General features: G+C 33.0%; 1 protein-coding gene across 1 annotated transcript in view; it reads left to right on the forward strand.

Moving 5' to 3' along the window:
• Positions 1-23,462, forward strand: part of LOC142350518 (uncharacterized) — a 72,368-nt gene that overhangs the window by 48,389 nt on the left and 517 nt on the right. Inside the window, exons 15-17 of the mRNA XM_075402368.1 lie at positions 3,749-3,855; positions 16,396-16,600; positions 19,232-19,581. Coding sequence (XP_075258483.1) covers positions 3,749-3,855; positions 16,396-16,600; positions 19,232-19,581 — 662 coding nt within the window. The remainder of the gene's footprint in view (positions 1-3,748; positions 3,856-16,395; positions 16,601-19,231; positions 19,582-23,462) is intronic.

The raw sequence follows: 23,462 nt of genomic DNA on the forward strand, positions 1-23,462 counted from the left end.
GCAAAAAACTTGAGAAATTGGTTATCAAATCCAAAATGCGTAAGCTTCAACAAAATTGCATTGTGATTAATTGTATCGAACGCTTTTGCAATATCGAGATAAACGCTTAAAGCAGACTCTTTAGCATTCAAACAACGAAAAATTTTTTCACAATACTGGATCATTTGAGTGATAGTAGAATGCTTGGTCCTGAAACCGTGCTGGCGATTGTCTAAATTTTTCCATAAACGATCCCTAAATTTTCTATACAGTAATTTCTCGAAAATTAGGGAAAGCGCGCACAACATTGACACTGGTCTGTAATTTTCTATGTCAATTCTCGACTCTTTTTTATGCAGGGGTTTAATTATTAATAATTAATAATTATAATATTATAAAATAATAATAATATTTCTTCCAGCTCTTTGGAAATTCTTGCTGAATTATAATTTTGTTAAATATCTCAGTAACAACTGGGACAATGGCAGGTGAAAACGTTTTCAATAAGATTGGCTGCAATTTATCGTAGGACTCAGAACCCGAATGACAACTAAGGATCATTGATTTTACTTCACTGTTAGTGAAATATATATCTTCTAGACAAATTGTGGGGTCTGCTGAAGCGAGTGGCACTGAAAGAGGGCTCGTATCCTCTCTGAAAACAGATGCAAAATGTTGATTGAAAGCATTGGCAATTTTCAACGGTCCAGAAATACTGTTTCCAGCAAACTTCATCTTAGTGGGCAGATCAGGAATACGACGAAAGTTCTTAAGATTTTGAAAAACTTCTGTCAGAGTTAAACCTGCGAAAGAGTTCAGATATACTGTCTTATCTAGTTCAAGTGAATCAGCTAAATTCTTTTCAAGCCTTTCAATTATGTTCTTATCTTTTTGACGTCGTCGAGCTGTATTTAGAACATTTTCTGCGTGAATGGAATGAGACGAAAAGTAGTAAGGAGCTTCCCTTCGCCTTCTCGTTTTCCGAGGAAAAAAAGCCATACAGCAAAAGTTGATTTCATCATAAAAATGTTGAAGTGTGTGGTTTATATCTCCAGCTGAGGCATCAAAGTAACTGAATCTTTCAGCAATTTTGGGAAGATTCGCTTTTCGGAAAGAATAAACTGATTTTGATTTCTCAACCTGGCTGCTAGAAAAATTTACTTCAGCGCTAATCATTGGGTGATCGGAAAACGTTGCATGGATATGAGCAAAAGAAATAGTGTCAGGGAAAACCGCAAGAAAGCAATCATTTTTAACGTTTTTGTCCTCTATGAGAGAGCAAAATCCGTATTTCCGAAAAACCTGGCAAAATGTTTTTTCATAGGCATTATTACTGCTCAGGAGACTCCAATCAATTCCAGGAAGGTTTACATCACCTACTATGAGCACATTGATGAGATCTAAATTGTTTTTAAGAACTTTTTCATGAGCCGAACTAATAATTTCGTGTAAGTAAGTATCAAACAATTTTACTTCTAAGCGATAAGGCGATTCATGAGGTGGATTGTAAACATTTATAACAATTTTTGCCTGCTCTAAATTGCAAAAGAGAGCCGAAGTTGCAAAGTCAACAGGAGATTTAGCTTGGATTGTTTCACTGTGAACATTAATTTCTGTTCTCATACCAATAACAACTCCTCCATGGCTACCATTACATCGATCAATTCTACTAACTACGCTATAAAAGTTTGAAATGAAGACACATGTGTCATCAACTCTCGAATCAAACCACGTTTCACTCAGACAGATAATATCGGGTTTATGAACTTTGAGATGAATATCAAGGCTAATTCTTCGATTAATATTCAGCAAGGATCTACAGTTTAAGGACGAGATTTTGATGGCTGGTAGTCAGGACGTATGGACGTTTTGATCTGTAGAGGATTGCATACTATTCGGGTTAAAATTTTCAGCGATAACTTTTCCCTTATAAAATAACTCTTGACCTTTAATGGAGAAACTGTGTTTTTCGTAGCCAAAATTGTTTATCAGATTTGTCTTCCGCTGATATAGTGTTTTTTCCTTTTTGTAGTCCTCAACGGAGAGAAATTTTTTTATGACAAATCCCGAAACTTTTAACTTTGAAACAGATAAGAAGATCGTTCTGAAAGTCCACGCATTATCAATTTTCACTACAACAGGCCTGTTCTTATCGTTAACGAGTTTCCCTAATCTGAAGCAGTCATGAATTACGACATCTTTCAGTCCCATTATTTGTTCGAAAATAGATACTACTTGTTTTTTGTCTGTATTCATTGCTTCAATTCTCGAAATCTGGTCTTGATTCTCCTGTATTCCAAAAATCATTAATTTGTCGCTCATGTGGTTTTCCGATTGTTGATTATATTGAGGTTTTGGTTGGCTATTTTGCTTCAGAGAACCCACGCTGCTCTTTAAGTCTTTGATTTCATTTTGAAGCTGCTCAATTTTAGCTTCGCAAGAGTTTTGTTTCAATTGGTAAATATCATTTCTGATTTCAGACAATTCTTGTTGAATTTGTGTATTAAGTGAATGAATATTATCCGACAAAGAATCAATATCGGCTTTTGTTACTGGAAGTTGACCTTTTTGCTCGCAATTTTCACAAGACCAACTTATGCCCTTAATTTTTCCCAAAACTGCCAAAATGCTGTTTGGTAAATTTGAGCACGAATCATGAAACCACGTTTTGCAGTTTGAACACTGTACACAAAAGCTATCACAATTTTTCTGACAGGATCCGCAGGGAAAATCTAATAAACTGATATGCGCATTAGGTTTCGCTTTTTTGTTTTTTGTCATCTTGAGAATTGCATAAAAATGGGCGTCGGGGAGTGTTTTCAGTGATTAGCGCTAAATAAGCAAGGCTGGTACTTTTGTTTTTTTTAAAGTACTTATGGACGGTGGAAGAGAGAACATGTTTGAATTACAGCCAATGAGCTCAGAGTTGGCGGGGAAAATTGAGAAAAAATTAGATTGAGAGGGTGAGGGGGGAGGGGGGGGGTTGGTATTCGAGAAACAGCTGTTCAGTGAATAAATTGCGCAGTAATCAAATTTTCATGAACAGATGTTTTATGAAAGTGGCTATGCGAAAAGCTCGCCATTTCCGTTTGCGAATCGCCTTGTTCAGCTCGCTGAAAGTGCAGCTGGTTTTGCTTCCTGTATACTCATTTAAACATATACAAAATATTTTTCGTACATCACACTGAAATGAAAAAAGAATCAGTTGAAAAATCTGAGCACAATTAGCAGCAGGTGAAACAAGATCTCAGTACGTGCATTTTAAAGCAGAAAATGACTTTGGTCACGTTTTCAAGAAATTATTCATGCGTTTCTACTTTTAGATAAATTGTAATCAATTGCAATCAAAACAGCAGCTCACACATAAAATGTTTTGTAATATTTATATTTGAATTTTGCTTCCAAGCAAACAAGAGCAATTGATGATTTAATCATTAAAAAAGAATTGTACAGTTGTGTATTGATGATTAAATCATCAACTGTTTCAATTGATTTTGAGACAATTTTTGAAATGATATAAATATTCTAAAACACTTTATATATGGGCAGCTTTTATGATGATAATTTTTAATCGGACAAAGTCAAATTCAATTTTAAGAAAGCATATAGCACATTTTGGGTGTGGAAAGTTTTTTAATCAGTATTTTTAGCTAAAAACATATTCTTAAACAAATAATTACTGTTTTGAATATCTCAACAATTCGGCTTTAAGCCCGATATTTTCAAATAGAACATTTCACTAGCGTTTTCATGTTCAATTATTTTTTAGGTGACAATTGAATTTCAAATTGAAACTGGCTCGGTTGGAACAGAAATCAAACTGGACTACAGTGCGGTTAAAACTGGTCACACTAACTCATCTACTTTTCGATTCAGGTAATTTTAAAAATTTTCAAAACAAATTAATTTTGCTCATTTTGAAAAACTCTGTTATGTGCTTCAAAAGAACACAATGATGTCAAAATAAAAAAAAATGCTGTCACGTCAAATAAAAATCTGACCCACCACTGTTCATATTCTTTGAAATCATACTATTTGCCCCGATGCCACTTTTATGGTGGGGGGACTGTACTTCTGTTGTTCAACTGAATTTTCGTGTTCACTCAGTTCAGCCTCTCGATAAAATTATTGAGGAGAGTTGTGAGTGGTTAAAAAAAACTGTGGCGTGAATTAAAATACTTAAGAGTTTAGATTTCAATTAAAATTTTGGTGAGATTTTGATTTTTCACAGTTAAATTGTTCATATTTTTTGTCAATTTTTTCGTCCGTATCAACATTTCCGCGTTTTAGTATCTTTTAATCGATATCCTGGTTAACACTGCTCTCATCGTGAATTTTAGTATTAAAGTGAATTGGAACGTGTTTTAATGGCACTAAGATGCTATGCTCTGATTTGGTATGTAAGCAAAACTGATTTCTCTTCATTTGACACTATGTGTTTTCTTTTAAATTTCATACTCTTTGTTTAATGAAAATTGTGATGAAAATTTATGTAGAACTTTTATATTCTTCAGTTTGTGAGACTTTGGTTAATAAAGTATGACATTGATTGCTTTAGTGTCTAAATGAAATCCATTAATGGTTTGAGTTCACAGTTAGGAGTTTTTATGAGAACGACATTAATTGTTTTTAAAAAAACAAAAAATAAGTATAAGTGAAACTGAGTTGTCATCACTGGGTGTTAGTTTATTTTATATATATATATATATATATATATATATATATATATATATATATATATATTGCCTTATAGTATTAATGTAAAAAGTCTTCTTGGAAAACTGACGAGGCTTGTGTGAATATTAAATTTGTCTTCAGTTGAATTTCGATGCATTACTTACTGTACAACATTTTTGCGATAAAAAACTTAGAATTTAGCGGTTTTTTACAATCAAACAGCTTTTAAATACAATCATAATTTCTTTCATGCACCAATACTTTGTTACAAGTCGTTGCTCTGATTACCAAAAAGCTCGTTAAAAAGATGTTTCAACCTTCCCTTCTTTTAATAGTTCCTGTGTTTCTTTGAGACATTAGAGTAAAATAACCTGTTTTTAATCACTTTCATAATGGTAACCAACGGACTCTAGACATAACCATTCATAACAATGAGAACCGGACTTAACCTATTAATCCAAAAAACAATTCGCAACTCGGAGTCGCAGAGCATTTAGCATTTTAGCGATCAACCAGTAAATTTCAAGCTTAAAAATCTCATTTAGTTCTGAATCATTGCATCTCCAAAATATTTCATGCTTCATTATGTGCAGTTTTTTGCATCATGATTACACTGAGGTCATTGAATTTGCCCAGGCTAATCTTATCCTGCATTACCTACATTTTTCTCTTTCCGCAACATTAAGTCTGAACAGAATGCTGTCATTCTTTTCTAGCTTAAAACTGGTAATTACTATAGCAGTATGCACACTACTCATATATAAGATGGTGAGTAGGCAATTATCACCAAGCCCATTTAGTTTAGTTGCTAAAAACTGCTACGCAATTTAAATGATACATATACCCGCGTAAAAATTCGAATCGCATATAAGCGAAACCTTGTCGCCGGGAGAAAAGCTCATCATATTATTTTTTATTCAATAAACATCACTCAAGAATCAAAACTGCCCAGTGCCAAATGTAAAAATTGTGACATGAACAGAGTACCGGGCATCCCAAGAAACGGATTGTCTCTTGACAGAATCAACAGAGATTTTTTTCTGCCACCAACCTCCGGGAACCAACAAATCGAGATATAATCTGCACAGCCATGCACAACCCTCAGAGTATTTACAAAATTCATGATTAAAGTCTAAATTACACGATTGCAGATTATGCAGCATATTTGACTTAACCATGATTTTTTCCAAGGTTAGTATGTTTCACATTTCATTTTACAACATTTGGGTCGTGCAACCTACTTTTAACGCTGATATTCATTGAAAGTTCAAATAGCACTTTTCTCGATTCTCAAGCGTTCTGTACTAAATCCTGGTTTGACAAATTTTGTTTTGGTCAGTGAATATGTTTTTGTACTCATGTGCAACGTTGACATCAGTGTCCTTTATTTCCATCACAGTGTTTTTGGAGCACATAAGAGAACCAGAACTTGCCATTTGTATTTTAAAATACGAATTTCAACTTAACATTTTCATAAGAAACATTCAAACTTAATTTATATCGTGCTATTGTGATAATGTTGTGACGCTCCCTCTGAGTACAATAATTAGTTACATACAAAAAAAAGTTAAAAGAAAAAGTTTTTTGTTAATATTGTATTGCAACTTATTATTTTAGTTTCCTCTCTTTTTCTTTCCTTGCTTGTTTCACTTTTTTAGGCTTATCTATTAGAAAAAAAACTTCAATTATAATATCAATTGCTATTTTATCACTGATCTAACTCAATTTGGTTTTATTGTTCCGACCCCTCTCGAGGGGGGAGGAACTATATACTCAAATGTGTTTTTTTGTTCAGACAATTTTCGCCGATCAATATATTCATCGGAGAGTCAAAGCTCGTCCAGCTTAGAATATGGAACTAAAAAGATTTTTTTAATTTCGTTTTTTGCAGGGAGTTATCGAGGTTTTAACTTCTGAGAAAAGTAGAGTGAATTCCCTTGTTTGCCTAAATTTTCGCCAATTTTGCTAAATTTTACTAAAATTTTTTAGAATAGGGCTGTTTATTTTATATTTAAAGACAAAAAACTATTGTTGAGTATTTTGATTTATTTTTTGTCAAAAATTTGGGGTAAATATTTCAAAAGTCACTCTTTTCAAAATTCAGCCAAAAAGTTCATTTTTTTAAATTTGCCGAAGTAAACCCCCCCCCCAAAAAAAAACACAAATTTAATCTTTGTAGACTCAAAAGGGGTCTATTCGTACTTCAACTTCTGCTGAGAGTGCTCTGTAATTAAAATTTTGCCTTTTTTGCTAACTTTACTCGTTGATTATCAAAACCGCTTAATTAATTTTTGAATTTTTCACTAACAAATTAGCTATATCTAAAACATTTGAAAAACTAATTGTTTCTAACGGACGACAAGCATTAGCAGGGCTAAATTTGGACCAATCTTGGACTGTTAAAATCAAATAGAATTCGGATTGTAATCAGTCGGTCTTTTTTTTAAATTTAACTCTTCTTCCTATTAATTAAAGAACAGAACATATCAAATCAACTTTCTAAACAGCTCCAAATTAAGGCAGTTAGTTTTTTACTTGAAAGCTTATGGTCGTTTTGACTTCAAAAAATAATTGATATTTAAATAGATAATGGCTTAATGAACTTTTCCTCTATTTTTTTCTTTGTTTGGTCACTTTGTAGTTTAGTGTCAGCAATGAAAGAACGCTTCTTCTTTCTACTTCCTTTTCAATTTTAATCTTAATTGCGGTTTTACACCTTAAGTTGTGGTTTTCTGGCTTTCATACTTCTAGATTTCAGATTTTTTCGTTTTTTAGATATTTGCCAGTTTTTCACGTTTTCTAGTGTTGTCGCATTATCCCACTATTAACAATTCTCATATCACATTATTGGCGTTCATAATAAAGTACAATTGAACAAATTAAAGTCCCGAAAGACATAGGTTATCGTTCAAACGGCTTGGACACTTCTTTCTTGAAGAAATTAATTGATTTTTTTTTGTTTTTGTTTTTAGCGGTCGTTTTTACTTTGTTGTTTAAGTCTTATAAAAGTTCCTTTAACTGACAGATTTTTTTGGCTTTTAATTGAAAAAATTTTACTCTGATATTAGTAGATAGCTGATGGTTTTCTTGACTTTAAAACAATTGTTTTCCAAAAAAAAATTAACTTCGCAATTTTTTTGTTACCTAGTGTCGGTAATTACACTTCAAATATGACATTATTGGTGTCAAAGGAAGGTGTCAAAAACAAGTGGTATCAGAATAATATTCTTATAGATTTCGTTTTGACCTTACTGGCTTCGACGCCTTTTTTTTACAAAGAAAAAAAGTTCATTTGATTTTTGTCAAATTTGACGTTTTTTTTGTAGACGCAAGACATATTCTGGACAATTGCAACTCTCAAGGGCTTCCTTGGGGTGAATAATTGAACCGAATTAAATGTTTCTTTGTGTAATCAATGGCTTTCATGGTTTTGGAAGTAATTTTGTTTCGAATTTTTTGCCCTCTTTTCTTCAGCTTACTTTTGCCCTCTTTTCTTTTTTGTCTACTTGTTACCTAGTCCCATTAATGAAAAATGCTATACTACAATATTGAATTTTAAAGAAAACGCAATAGAACATATTTTGAGGGCCGAAATATGGCTTTACGGCTTCGAAAGCGTTTTCTGTTCTAGTTTTATTTGAAATTTTGTTTGTTGTCCTTTGTTGTTCTTATTAGCCAAATAAAAAATAGATTAAGGACAGTTCTTAAAGCTTTTTTGTAGAAGCGTTAGGAATGGCAAAACTTTGGATACTTTACCTGATTTCTAATGGTTTTCATTACTTTGAAATTAATTGTTTTAAAAAATTAGCGAATTTTTTTAACTTTACTTTTTTTTGTTCTTTTTTTTCTAAATTTTACCAAACCTTTTTATGGTCTGGTCCCATATCTTTTCTGGTTATTTATATGTTATTTTGTTTAGTATTAGTTTGATCTGACGGTATGTTGACTTCGTTATTAAGTTTTGTTTTTTAAAAGGGCATAAAATTTTTGATGTAATTAACGTTCGTTGTTGTTGTTTGATTTTGCTGTTCGTCTTAACTCGCCTTCTGAATATTGGAATATCTCATCAATCTAGTGCCTCATTTTTACACCGCTGAGTTATTTGCTTTGGAGGCTATCTTTTCGTTCATATACTTTTTTGAAAAAATACTTGGTTTTTTATGTTTTTTTTGGGTTTTTTGGGATTCCCAAAAATAATTTATGGGTTTTTCTATCTGTTCCTCAGTTGGTAGTCAATTGTGCCAAAATTTTGGATGAGTGGGGTCGGAATATTTTGTGCGATTGCACATTACGGAGCCTCCTTGTCTATTGTACGTTTGAACTTATTTGGCTCTCTTTCGTCGAGAATATTTACGTCAAATTTGTTAGTTCGTCAAAATTATTATTGCTGCAGCTCATTTTCTCTTTCGAATGTTTTATAGGAAAGGTTTTCAGCCAATTCTGTTAAAAAATCTCAACTCAGCTTCAATTTTGATGTTTTCAAGTTTTTTTCAGCAGCTGAATAGAAGTCTGAAAAATCTTCAATCCTATATAATATTGCTTCAATATCAACATTTTTTTCAACAAGGTTGCCGGTTTTGTGTGGCAAGCAAATTGTTGTAGCTAGTGAAACGTTTTAAAGGAGTTGCTTTTTCAGGGAAGAGCTGAAATCTTACTATTAAATTCAAAGTTGATATTTTAGCGAAAGTGTTTGATGATTGTGTGTATATGCTGGTATCCTCTTCATAATTTTCCATATGTGAAGTTTCAGTCATAGCTATTGGACATTGAAATCTTTGCTGCCAAAATCGAGTTTAAGTAGTTTTCAGGATTCTCAAATCCGTTTTTTGCAAGACTATCTTCGAATGAGTCTTGATTGTTATCTACAATTACATATAGTCACCAATTCCACTTATTTTTTATCATGAATAATGACAGTATCTCAGTTTTTAACATTACTCTCAAATGTGATATGATTTTGTATAATTATTATCTTCATATTTGCCTCAGCATGATTTTTCACTGTGTTCATGTACATCAACCGTAAATAGTGCATCAGGTTTAAAAATCATTAATTAGTAATCTTGTAATGATTAACATTCCAGTTCATTCGAATAAGGAGATACTTTTCAACAATCAGCTTTAGGTTGTCTTACTCGTGTTAAGGAATTTTGATTTTCACTTGCAATAAATCGTCGTTTTTTAATCGTTTTCATTAGACAAAAACGATCAAAGCCCTTACGTGGTAAGCGTCGTTTTGTTTGTTACTTCGTCGTTATTTTTACGTAGGAAATGATTTTTTTTTAAATGACGAAAAAACGTGCTCCCCGCGCGGATTCGAACCATTCAACCCACGATACATTACCGGATGCACTGACCACTGCGCTATCAGGCCATCATACAGCTATGACAAAATGATCTAACAGAGAAAAACTAGTTCAAGAGCAATTAAACGACGAAAAAAACGATCAAAAAACAATGATTTCATATGATAAAAAACGACGTGAGAAACGACAAAAAAAAACGGCGAAAGAACGATCAAAAAACGGCGATTTCATTTGAAAAAAAAACGACGCAAGGAACGACAAAAAACGACAATGAAACGATGATTTCTTACACTTAAGAGACGACTTAAACGACGGAAACAAATGAAAACGAGGAAAATGACGACAAAACGACGAAAACTACGATTTCTTACAAAATATTGTCGTTTTTTCGTCGTTGTCCTCAACGCGGGTAGTCTTGATTAAAAAGTTTCTTTAAGTATAGTTATGTATCTTTTTTTACTTTCTTTAATTACCACAGAGCGCCTATGAAAATAGTCCGTTGCATCTCTTAAGGTATCGGCCACGTTATTTTCCTGTTTTTCATACAACGCTTTACATTCATCAACGGTTAGCGTTTTCACTAAAGCATCAATCAGAATTCTAACGTTAACTAGGGTTCTGCATTGTACCCAAACCTATACTGTTATGGTTTCCCGGGTTGACAAAAAGTTTTAATCATAGAACTTTCATATTATGGGCCATTGAATTCAAAAATCAAAAACGTTTTAAAAGATTAGTAAAACTACAACTTTGCCATAAATGAAAGTTCTCTGACTAAAACTTTTTCATAAATGGAAGTTTTTTGACTACAATTTTTTCGTAAAATGGAAGTTCTATGGTTACTAATTCTCCATAACAAAAGAAACGAGTCATTTAAAGAGTCTTGATTTTTTCGTGAGTCCTCATGAGCTTCTAAAACTACAAGGTAAAATAGTTTTGACTGTTTTTCTTGCAGAATAAGCAAAAAATGGAGGCTCTTTTTTCCAAGTCATGATATCTATATAGCTAAAATCTAAAATCCCGGATATGCCAGAAATATTATAGCACATCATAAAGGCAAAAAAAATGCACAATCAAAAAACAGCACATGGAAGAAGGTCCTTGTAAGGCAAATTTAACAAAAAATCGATTAAAAAAAACATTTTACTCACCAAATTTTAAACGAAGACGAAAAAACTTGGTGCCTTAAAATCCTTATAGATAGAAGACACTACCAAAACAGTATGGGTAAAATTGAACAATTCCTTGACCCAGAATGTTCGATTACAATTTTTAAATACGATTGACTTTTTTAAGAAACATTTGACGAAATCGCAAAACTTGAGTTTATATATCACCATTCTTGATTTTCTTTACATCATAGCCAACGTTAGCCTGACACACGTTTGTCCTATCACTTTGAACCGCACTAGACCCAATAGTCGAGAAATAAGAAGGCATTTCACATAAAAACGGCCGAATTTTTTTCGTTTCCGAACTTTACGTTTCTAATGTACCAATTTTTCAAGTACTGACGTCAGAGCAAAAATTGAATTCAATGATGTAAATTTTAGCATTGTCTGCAGAATGAGCTGTTAATCAAACTTTCAGAGTGTCCGATTTACCCCAAATTTGAAATTCAAGGATCAAAATTACTTAATATGTTTTGAAGCACCTTTTCTAAGTCTCAGAAGTGTCTCATTTGTCAAATTGAGAGACTTTAGTTTTGGAAAACTTTTTGAGTGAGCTTTTAAGAAATGTTTTGATTTATCGATATTTTTTAGAGGATGCGATAAGAAAACGTTAGATAAATTTTGTCAGATTTTTGTTTTTTCAGTTATGATGGCTATATTAAAGACAAAAACTGTTAAATGAAAGTACTGATTCTGAGTAATTTCTACATGATAGGTTACAACGTTTCTTTTGTAACAAAACCTTACGTTTATGATCTAGTTTATTTTTTTGGCTCATGAAGTTCTATAAATATGACTTCTCCATAGATCGATGCGCGGATTTTTTGCCAGAGACTCAAATCTCGTTTAAGGGTAGAATCAGTACTTTCTGAAGAAATTGTAAAGTTTGCTCTCTCAGTTTCATCTGGAATTTTTTTTTCGTATGGCGTTCTATGACTACAACGTTTCCATAATTAATCGATCACTCAAATAAAAATTTTGGACTTTTCTGTACCCAAATTCTATTAAATACATCAATTGCGTTTGGTTTTTGTGCTTTGGAGCTTAATTTAAAAATTTCTTTTTTTAAAAAAACTTTCATTCAAGGAAATTTTTATGACTACAACTTTTACTAGAAGCCATAATATAAAGTTGTTATTTTATAACTTTTTGAACTATGGGGGCAACCCGGGTTCTGTCAGCTTCAGCTAAAATAATATCTTAAAGCATAAATTTTTCAGCCCGTCGTTATGTGATTAGATGATTTTCGCAGTTGGAGCAATTTCGGTAAGATGAGAAAAATTTTTGTAGAACTTTGTTCAGTTCTACAAAACAATGTTCTTCAACCTTTTAGTACTACAAAAAAAACAATGTTTATATCTACAAAACTAGTTCAAAATCTTGTCGTAAATTCAATTTCAACCATAATTCAAATTATAATTCAAATCAATATTTGCACTCTATATTCAGATTAATGTCTTGAATCAATGTCTTGAATAAGTTACTAATTGTTTATTTGTTGTGAATATTGTGAACAGAAATTACAGATATTGATTTATTGATGACAGTTACAATAATGTAAATTGGCCATTAATCGCAGCTGTGTTTAAATATGTTGACATGTAATCAACATTGTATTTTGCCGATCAACATTTGCCTTCATTATTATTGTTATCTTTGTAGTAAAAAAGAAACGCTTGAAGATAATGAAAATTTTGTCAATTTTGTAACAGCTCCAGTCGATTTCAAATGGTTATCTTGTAAGATTCGGCCAGATTCTACCAGAAGCGTGCAAGATAACCATTCATTCTGCCAGAAGCGTGCAAGATAACCATTCATTCCGCCAGAATCTTGCAAGATAACCATTTTTCTGCCAGAATCTTACAAGATAATCATTTCTCTGTCAGAATCCTCTAATATATCCACTTTTTTGTACAAGATTCAACAAGATGAATTAATTAATGCTAATAATTCTGACAGCAAGAGGTATGCGCGAAATCTCTTCTAAAGTCCTTCAAAGCTCAAAAGAATGGCAAGCCGTGAGTAATTACATATTTGGGCATTGGCAAGAAAAGTTAAGCGTAAGGAGGTTAATTAAATGAAAGGAAGCTGTTTAAGATGCAAAAAATAATATCATAAAAAATTTTTTCGTCAGAAAAGGTAATACAGATGTGTAGTTTTGTAAATCTTGATAAAATTGAAGGAAAATTTTTTTAATAGTAAATTTTTTTAAGGGTTAACAGTACTCAAAGGGAAATTTTAATTTGCTTTTTTCAGATAATTCATATTTCCAGATATAAAATCTATTCAAATGTATTATTTTTCTTAAAAAACACGCAACTGATTCTTAAGTAAATTTTTGGTTAAAATGAAATGTGTTGCGTGAATGAGAGCCAAAAAGAAGACAGCTCGACCGGAACGAACTTGCAACAATCTTGCAAGATGACCATTTTTCTGGCAGATCTTGCAAGATAGGCAGTTTTTGCAACTTTCTGCCAGAATTTTGCAAGATAACCATCTGGTCTCGACTGCGGAGTTTAAGTGAGGCGAGACTGTAAATTTTTCTGTTTTCGAATCTGATTGTTAATCATAAGATAAAAAAAAGAGCTTAACCTTGATAAGAGTAAAGCTTGCCTATGATAATAGTGGAAATATTCACTATACTAGGAGAAAACTAAATGATATAATGTGGCAGAAATAAGTTTGACTGTTTATTATTAGTTATTATTGATAACCATTTTTTGCGTTTTTCAAGTTTTCATCAATATCTCAATAGAAAAAGTGCCCATGCCTACATTTATTGGTCTAAGCGTTATTACTTTTTCATCTATTTCTAAGTGATTTTTGTTATCCAAATTTGCGGTCATTCTATTGCACAGATTTTTAATTAGTCTTTTTTTAAATACAGTTACACTAATTTACTGTCTCAGTGCAATCAGCAAAGTTTCAGATACCTCTCTGGGTTTCGTAGCACTTTCTCCCACTAGTTGAAAATGACTGAAGTGCAGCAGCGAAATCGCCTTAAGAGAGGTAAAAACAATATTTTTGAGACAGCAAGTTCGTCTGAGTAATGTCATTCCGCAGGCAAATAAGCTCTCTCTCAGATATATTTATGTATAACCCCTCTTCCCTACCTAGTCAATTCAGAATGTTAATCTTGCAAGAACCTTGCGAAATCTTCTTAATTAAGAAGATTACGCTGTTGTATTTAATTTGCGCGATCACTCTAGATTAATTTTTTTTAAAACTGGTTTTCATTTTTGACATATTGATAATCGGCACAGATAAACTCCGCAAGCAAAAGCCGGATGTAAAATGCTGGCTAAGCAACCCAAGTAGAAATTGAGTTGAAATTTTTATTAAAAAAATCGGTTTCAACTCTAAATCGCTTTCAACGATTAGAAAAACTTAAACCAAAATTGAAGCTTTTTATCGTTTAAGATGCTTATTTTATTTTAATGGCAGCAGCTCCTCCTACCTTTTTTTGATTTTTGGTTGTTGCTCAGTTCTATCGCTTCGAGTATTTTTTCGAAAAGTGTTTTAGTCAGATCCCCATTGTAATTTTTATCGTGTAAGGTCTTATCTGGTCTTACATGATAAAATTTCTGCCCTACGTGAAGTTTAATCGTGTAAAATCCGATAAGATACTTATCAGATCTTACAAGATAATAATTCAATTTGATGAATTATTATCTTATAAGATCTGATAAGCATCTTATCAGATTTTATAAGATAATAATTCAATTTTACTGAAATGTTATCTTACAAAATCTGATAAGTATGTCATCAGATCTTACAAGATAAAAGTTCACGTAGGGCTAAATTTTTATCATTTAAGATCTGATAAGACAGGTTTTAATGATTTCAATAAAACCGTTTAACGTAGTCAAGTTTTTATGAAAGCAAAAAAAAATAATCGGACGGAAGTATAATTCTGAATCTTAACTAGGTAATATGGCTAAACTTAGCAGTCCAAAATCATTTTGGTCTTTGAAGAAAATTTTACAGCCTAGTTTGATAATTACTGCCTCAGAAAAACCCCTAACACTCGAATAACGTTATTCACAATATATTCTCAAGTCTCAAAAGACAATATAAGATAATTTTCCTTTTGTTGTTCTGGCACTTAAGTGTTGCAAGCTGTAGCTTTTTGGCTACTGCTTGAAAGCAGCTCCGAAATTGTCTTCAATATGTAGAACATGACATACTTAAAAGATTTTTATCGTATAAGATCTGGTAAAAATCTTATCAAAAAGATGAGTCATAGCCTTCCGAATGTTTATCTTACAAGATCTTATAAGATTCTTATTTTTATCGTGTAAGATCTTATAAGGCCGAATTTTTATCTTGTAAGATCTGACAAAAGTAAACTTTTATCGTGTAAGATCTCATCAGACCTGATAAAAAATTTTTATCGTGTAAGACCTGATAAATTGTCTTACAAAGTGTTAGTCAGGCGACGCATAATCTTATAAGTACTTATAAAACAATTTTGTAAGAAATTTGTAAGATCTTACGCGATAAAAATTCTCAAATGTCTGGGGTTACCCTGAAATCTTTTAAGTCGTTTGAAAACATTGAAATTAGGAGACCTTTTCACGTTGTTTTTCCGACCAATTCAGAAGGGGGTTTCTTGTTGCGTTCGGATATGAGCAAAAATAATAAAACATAAATGCAATGTCACTTAAATGCAACTGAAAAAGTGCAGTCAGCATATGTTGTGAAGAAAATCTGACAGTTCTGACAAATCTGACACAAATCTGGTGCTCGCTAGAATTCCGACTTATCCAGGAAAAATCAGCCATGATCTGACCAAATCCAGACAAAACTCAACTATGAATAGAAAGATGTAAACAATATATAGCCATGCTCAGAGCCATTCAAAAAATATTCGCTTAATTATCTTGTAGAGATTATTAGATTATTAGATTAGCTTGTTTTCAAAATTTAAATTGTTCATACCTCGTTTTCAGGCTGTCACTGCGGGGCAAGAAGAAGCCATGTTAAAAAATGATGCTTTGGTAATCTTTCAAGATATTGCTGGCTGAATAAACAACAATTGTCATTTCCTATAATGTAAAAAAAACGCTAGAAAATTGATTGAAAATGTGAGACAAAAAAATTCAAAAAAATCCAGAATTTATTTGGTATCAATAGCAAAGTAAAAAAAAACTAAAGATCCACCCAGGATTCTTCCTTAACCAAAAATATGCGTGGGTCAGACGGACATCGGAGGTACAGGCCAGAGCGTTTAAGCTATTTGAGTTTTTGTTGTTGTTTAGACTATTCAACCGTCTTGTTTTGACGGACTTGATGCCCTCCGACAGCTACAGAATGAATTTGACCCTGGTTGGGAAGGGTTCCCCACCCAAAACAAAAATGAAGCCTTTCGACGTGGACTTGTATCCTTCTGTTGTGGAAGTCACCGGTACCCAAGAATTAAGGACCCTACTGAAAATTAACTACAGAGTCGCAGGAAACTTCTCTGTAAGTCCATATTGGGCAAAATTAGTCCAGGTTGCTTCCCATCGTAGCAATCCCACAACCAATAGACGACTAAATTGACAAGTGCTTTAGGAAAAATAATTAACTTAGTAATAGCCGCCGTTAACTCTCAAAGTTTATTACATAAGCTTTCTCCTTTTTTGCTTTACATTCCAAACAATTTGGATTCCATTGGTACTCTGTCTTTCTTAACAAGCCACAGGATATGGACTGTTTAGGTACACTGTCTTTTTAAAATCTTTTCAAACTTTTCTCGGTTTTTTAATGGCAACTAGAAGTCAATTTGGAGTGGTGATTTTGATCACGCTGTAATAGTAAACGGAGCAAAAATTCCAGTCGGGTTAAGGCACGAGATTCCGCAATTACTCTCGAACGAACTTTGAAGCTTTTATTGTAAACGCGTAGATTTTTATAATGCAAATTTTCTGCTTGACCGTAATTGCGCCTTTGGTCCAGAACATTCTTTGACTTCTAAAGAGACTTTTCATGCTTGTTTTCTACCTTGCCGAGAGATCTCAGTTGCTCTAACTCTGCAGTAAAGTTTTTCTTACCAAAATGAAGGCGAATGTAAGATAGTAAAACACAAGGGACTGATTGCCGAGTCCTTAAGGGTAACGCTTCTGTCGAGAACTTGAGAGCTCGAGGTTCAAATCCCTCCATGCCCGTATTTTTGAACCCATAATAAAAATTTAACTGGGTACAACCTATGAATTGAATTGAACCTCCTGTAAATTATTGTTTACATCACAGGGAATTTACAATTTTTTTCTATTTAATTGACTCGTTTCTGTAATTCTTTTTGTTTTCCTATATGTTAGCCTGAGTGTCCGCTGGTCTCATTGAACTGTTAATTAGGCGTATTTGAAGCTATGTAACAGCTTTGCTTATTATCTCCAGATTTGAACTAAATTTTCACAAATTTTTTTCCATAAATATCACTGACAATTTGAGTCTTGCACTGTTTGTAGTCCGTTTTGTGGTCTTATCACTTGCTCCCAATAATGACACTTCTGATCATTTGATTATGAATCATAGATGGATCTAGTTATTGGTTCCAAATCATAGTATTTTCCATAACTTTTACACTATTCGTTTACAAAAACTAATAAGGACTTTTTGAGTTTTATGTATATTTGTTTTGCTGTTTGTTGCAATATTATTGAATCTGATTAGCATCAAATCAGTAATAGATTGCTAATGCGGCTTACACAATCAACTGAATTGCTACATTTGATATATGATGCTTTCACTGACTTTAAGACAAATTTGATTTCGGAAACTTTTCAATACAAAGTGCAATTTTTTTGAGTTTTCCACTTTTTTATTAATTTTTTTCGTATTCTCTATTCTACCTCATTAAGAGCAATAGTATTTAAAGTTTAATTAGTCATAAATTAATATAATTTTTTTGGAAGTGATCAATATTAAAATTTTTCGAATGAGTTGTAAACTATATCTTTTCAAAAAAATATCAATTGAATTTTGTGTTTTTTACCTGTTTTTTTTACCTAATATGAAGTTTTTACCTAAGTTTGTGTATTTTTCAGCTGTTTAATGAACTTAAGTTGTCGTGAATTGCTAAATACTGGATTGAAAGCTCTCATATAAAGGGTTTGAAGAGAAAATTGTGCTATTTTCTTTTTTTTTTTACTTTTTATTGAGTTTCTCCTTAACCGATTTGCAAATGACACCATATCTACTCATTTGTTTTGATTTAGAAGATGAACTAGATAGTGGAGCGAAAAAAGGAAGGAATTTTTGTTCATACTTCTGAGCGAGCGATACTTTTTTGTTCACATGCGGCTTTTTTTGTTCACGTCAGACAGTTTTTTTTTCAAATACTTCGGTTACGAGGCTTAATTAAAATGTTTTCTAAATCTGTGATTTGCTTTAACAGTGTTTTGAATGTTTTTGGTAATAAATACATGTTTTATAATAATTTGTAGGTTTTCAGACTTTTTTTCCTGATTTTTAGTCGATTTGTTTTTTTTTTACAATTTTTTGTCTATTGATTTATTTTACTGCTTTAAATGATAACTGAAAAGAAGCCTATCACTCAAGGAGTGTTTAAATATCAAGTGATTGCAGTTTTAGGTTTCTGAGCCTATTATGAGCTATCAATAGCCAGCTTTGAGTACAACGCATAGGTGGCACCCATGTGTTGTAACTGAACTCACTCAATTGTTTTTGACTTGATGCTTTTGAATTGTGAGCTTGCTATTAACTGACAGAGATTTTTCATATGACAAACTACACTTTTTGAATGTCTGTTTTGTCAGCTCTAACATTACGTACTTCATAAGAATTAACTCATCTACCCTAGAGAATTAACTGGATCAAATGAAGCGGAAGTGATTTTTGACTAAGTATACATGTTGATCATGTATACAAAACTAAAGCAGCTGCTCTTGTCAAGGTCTCTGAGAGACCGAAGTGGCCGCCTCCATTTTATTCTATTTGTAGAAAAACTTGGATGTGCTCTGTGTAAACTCGAAATCTTTTTTTCAATAAAAAGGAAGTGGACCTGGTGAGATGTTAATTCGGTTTTGGGCCCTTTTAACTCGATGATTTTACAAAAAAAAACCGCGTCAGAGTATTGTTTCATTTTTGTAGGTTATGTTAATAACAGTCGAACCCGCTGGAAGCCAATGTCCTTGTCAAATTTATGACCAAAGTCCAACTGGGCAAATAGTTATTGGAGACGTGGACACCCATCCACTCACACCCGGAGATGAGTACTTCGTCACTATCCGGACATCCAGTTTCTTCGGACTCCAGACTAGTCCAACGTATATTGTGAAGTCCCTACCTGTTGATGTTATTACTTGGAATGCGTGGCTTGACGGAACTGTTGCCAAATTCGAATTGGAAGTAGCTGGTGGAGTCGGGAGTTATATAGCGTACCAAATTAAGGATGAAGGTGTAGCTCCGAAAACTATCGAGTCAGGAACATTTCCTTTCAGGTTAGCAACGCAGATTAGAAAATTTGTTTGGTTTCAAGAACCAGTGACAAATTTTCAAGATGTACAATTAAAATGGCCTACCACTCACAATTTTGGTAGAATTTGTAGTCGTTATTACTGTAAAAAATACCAATTGATCTAAGCAAAGGTTAGCTAATGAAGTCTGATTAACATCTTCGGAGTGAACAAAGCCGTTAACTTGCCAATCAAATCCTAGAGGAGGATTGCCGGAAAGGTGCGTTTTTGGGTATTAATACTGAGCAAAAAATCACTGTTTTTAATAGCCACACAGCGATAGCTGGGACTATTATTGGCCTTCTCTTGGTTTTTTAAAACTCAAAGAAATTGAGTTGTATTGAGGGCGCTGTCTTTTTTAAAGATCTTTTCACACTTTTTCATGATTTTTGGAGTCAAATTAGAGTGGTTATTTGGTCACGCCGAAACAGGAAGTGAAGCGAAAAAGCGAGTGGTTTCGCGGTGTAAAATTTCTTCACTCTAATTTAAACTGGATTGAGAAAATGGTGTCTGAACAAAAATTCGCTTTCTCGCTAGTAGTTTTTTGAATTTTACTGGTTATTTTTTTTTTAATTTTTTGGATCGGATTTTTTTCTAAAAATTTTCCCAATCCATTCATAGTTCATTCTGGGCCTTTTTTTGTTTGAACCAAATTTTGCCTTCTCGCTAGTGGTTTTTGTTCACCTGTGACATTTCGACATTGATTTTTGGTTTTTTTAAACATTTTGATCTGATTTTTTTGAACTGGCTTTCCCAATTCAATAATAGTTTGTTCTAGGTCTACTTTTTTGTTTATTCTGTGAAAATTTTTTAAATTGTACGTCGGGACTTGTCCTGCTATGTTTTTTTCGTCGTCAGGGTTTTTGTTACGACCATATGATGTCACAACAACATCAAATCTCCTTTTTCTTCCTTTTCTTCATGCAATTTCAACTAAATTTAGTGTGTGACGTCATTTGGAGTGACTTTTTTGTTCGTTCACGTCATAAAGTTTTTGGTCACACATAAGTTGCCGCACTCTCAAAAATGACTTACTATCTCTAAAATTTCCAAAATTGACTTTTCTTTGCTTTAATTTAAAGAGATAAGGTCAAGTGATTGTGTGCTACTCTAAATGAAGGTTTTTTGAGGGCAGCTAATAGAAGCAGCAATAAGTTTGATATATTTTCAATCAAAATGTAACATCTGAGCTTTTAATAAGAATTTTTTGGTCTGGTTTTTTACATTCTTTTTGAGAATGCAGATCTACGAAGCTATTGCGGCTATTTTCTGATAATCTGCCAGCTATGTTTTGGTTTGTGAACATTAATAAACCTCTGATTTGAACAAAGTATGCATCAGACATTTTCAGTCAGAATTTTTAACTTCTCCCAACTTTTTAACTAAATTTTGCTGCAAGGACATATCCAAACCCAAATGAATGTTTCCGTTGCCATGTAAGCTACTAGCGACTAAATGGAGGCTAAAAGTTTGCTCATTCGCTTATTAAATTCTTTTCAGCTGACTGCTGTGATGCTATTTTTGAATCGGTTTGACTATTCCCGATTTAGCTTGACTTAAATGAGATTTAAGAGAAGTAGCTTTCATTTGATATCTCAGGGTTTCACCCCCTGCATTTCAAATTGCCTATATCAAATTTTTTGAATCCCATATGCTAGTTTTTTTTCCTCTTTGCAGCTAGCTTTTTTTGGGGCACATTTTTTTATTAATTAAAGATTTAACTAAATTTTAAAGCTTTTTTAAGATCGGTTCACGTGTTTAATGGTTTTTGAAGTCAAGTTGAAGTGGTGATTTTGATCAGGCCCAAACAGGAACTGGAGCAAAAAGACATTTGGTTTTGTGGTTTAAATTTGTATTCACTCTATTTTTTAACAAAGTGAGAAAATGGCGTTAAAACAAAAATTCTCTGAATTGCAAGTTGTTTTCTGAAAAGATGTCCCAATACTTTCACAGCTCATTCTAGGTCCAGTTTTTTGCGTCTATGAAAATTCCTTGAAATGTAGATCAGGATTTCTCCTGTAATAATTTTTCAAGATCTCTTCACACATTTTAATGATTTGTGAAGTCAAATTCGAGTAGTCTTTTTGGTCACGCCGAAGCAAGAGGTAGCAAAAAAGTAAGCTTTTTTTCGATCCATATTTAAAGTAGAATGAGAAAACTGTGCTTGAGTGCAAATCCTTCTGGTTTTTTTTGTTCACAAGCCAAAGTTTGCCAAAATTTACTTGTAGTTCCTAGTCAGCTCTAGTCGCATTTTTTTTCTTTCTCGTTAAACAATATTCTTTGAATTATAGTTCAACACTTGTCCTGCTGTGTTCCTTTACTTCGTCAAACAAAAATTATTTTCACTATGCTTTATCCGTTCTCAGGATGACAGCTGCTTGAACTTTGATCTAATAGTTCTAAATTAACATCTCTAATGATTATTGGTATTGGTTCATACCCCTGTTTGCTCTCACAGTATTATTCTCAACCTCATTGGAATCAATTGGACCCATTTTTGGCAAACCTCTACTGGATTTGTTTCATTAAACTTCACGTACTCCAATTGTTGTTTAAGAAAATCTCTACTAAAAATGCTTGTGTTAGAAAGTAACTTCTCAAATATAATTTTTGGTCACAAGCATATGCTAAAAAAATTGAACAGTTTGAACTCACCAAGATAATGTTGTCGGCAGTTGACTCATAGGAGCACACTGGATAAATTGAACAAAGCTATGATCTGTTTAGAAGATTGCAGTGTTATCTACGTGCTCTCGAATTGAATAACCAGTAATAGACGTGAGTTAACTAGTATAGACTTTTCCCATCCCCAAAATAAACCCAAATTAAAGTGCTTATATGATTAAAATACATACACAGATAGATTTACATCCGTGAATGTCAAAAAACTATGCATATAAAATACTCAATATGTCGTAGACCGAAAAAGTTGGTAATCTAACTTTTTGTGCACTTGAATTTAGCCTCTTTAAATATTCGGCCACTTTGCTATTGGATACGGAGAAGTTTGGTTCATTTCAACTCCGGTTTATTTTTAAGAAAAAAAACGTTTCTTTCACTAATCTGCAAAACTGTCCTCCAAACATCAATTTCGAATCCATTTCAGCACTTTCGTACTCTTTATTTCTCTGTAAACGCAACAACAAAGTCTTAGTCCCCCTCGGGCCACGTATCGGGCACTTGGGCGCAAGCGCACTCGTGTCAGGTCACTAAGTCCCTCGGGGGTCTAAAACTTTGTTCTAATATATATACTTAGAGCGTAAATTCAGTAGATGACTTCCCATAAAACCGAAATGATCTCCAACAACAAGATACGAATCAACTGAACTAACCAAAAACACTTCCATTCAGAAATGACTTACGACCAATTTTTCTGGAAACATTGATAGGCAAAACCAAATTTTGATCGATTGTTTCCTGCTGCTGAATGTAGCTGATGGGAACAAAAAGGCCGTTTTCTGGGGCAATTTTTGAAGAAGCGAAGTCAGTTATCCGCAGGCACAGGAATTTGGACTTTTGAGTTTCTTTGTTAACTATAACTAACTTTTGTGCCAATTTGTTAGTGCGTTTATTTTGCTGAATTTGCGACTATTCAAGAGTTTGTACCCCCCCCCCCCATTTGTATACTCAGCTTACAAAAAAATAGTCTCATAGGCTTTAATACGGTACAACTCAGGCTTTTGTATGATACTTTGAAAAATCTGATTTGTTTCAAACTAAAAATGACCAACTCCCAATCACTTCTTTCGACGTTCACATCTTGTGAGGACATAGTGAGTATCTATTTGAGACACTAGCCACAGAATGAAAAATGCTAGAAACGCATGAAGTTTCTTTTTTTCCATTAAAATGTAGAGCATTTACAG

This window comes from Convolutriloba macropyga, chromosome 12 (genome assembly GCF_964194025.1).
Source record: "Convolutriloba macropyga chromosome 12, txConMacr16.3, whole genome shotgun sequence".
Classification (NCBI taxonomy): domain Eukaryota; kingdom Metazoa; phylum Xenacoelomorpha; order Acoela; family Convolutidae; genus Convolutriloba; species Convolutriloba macropyga.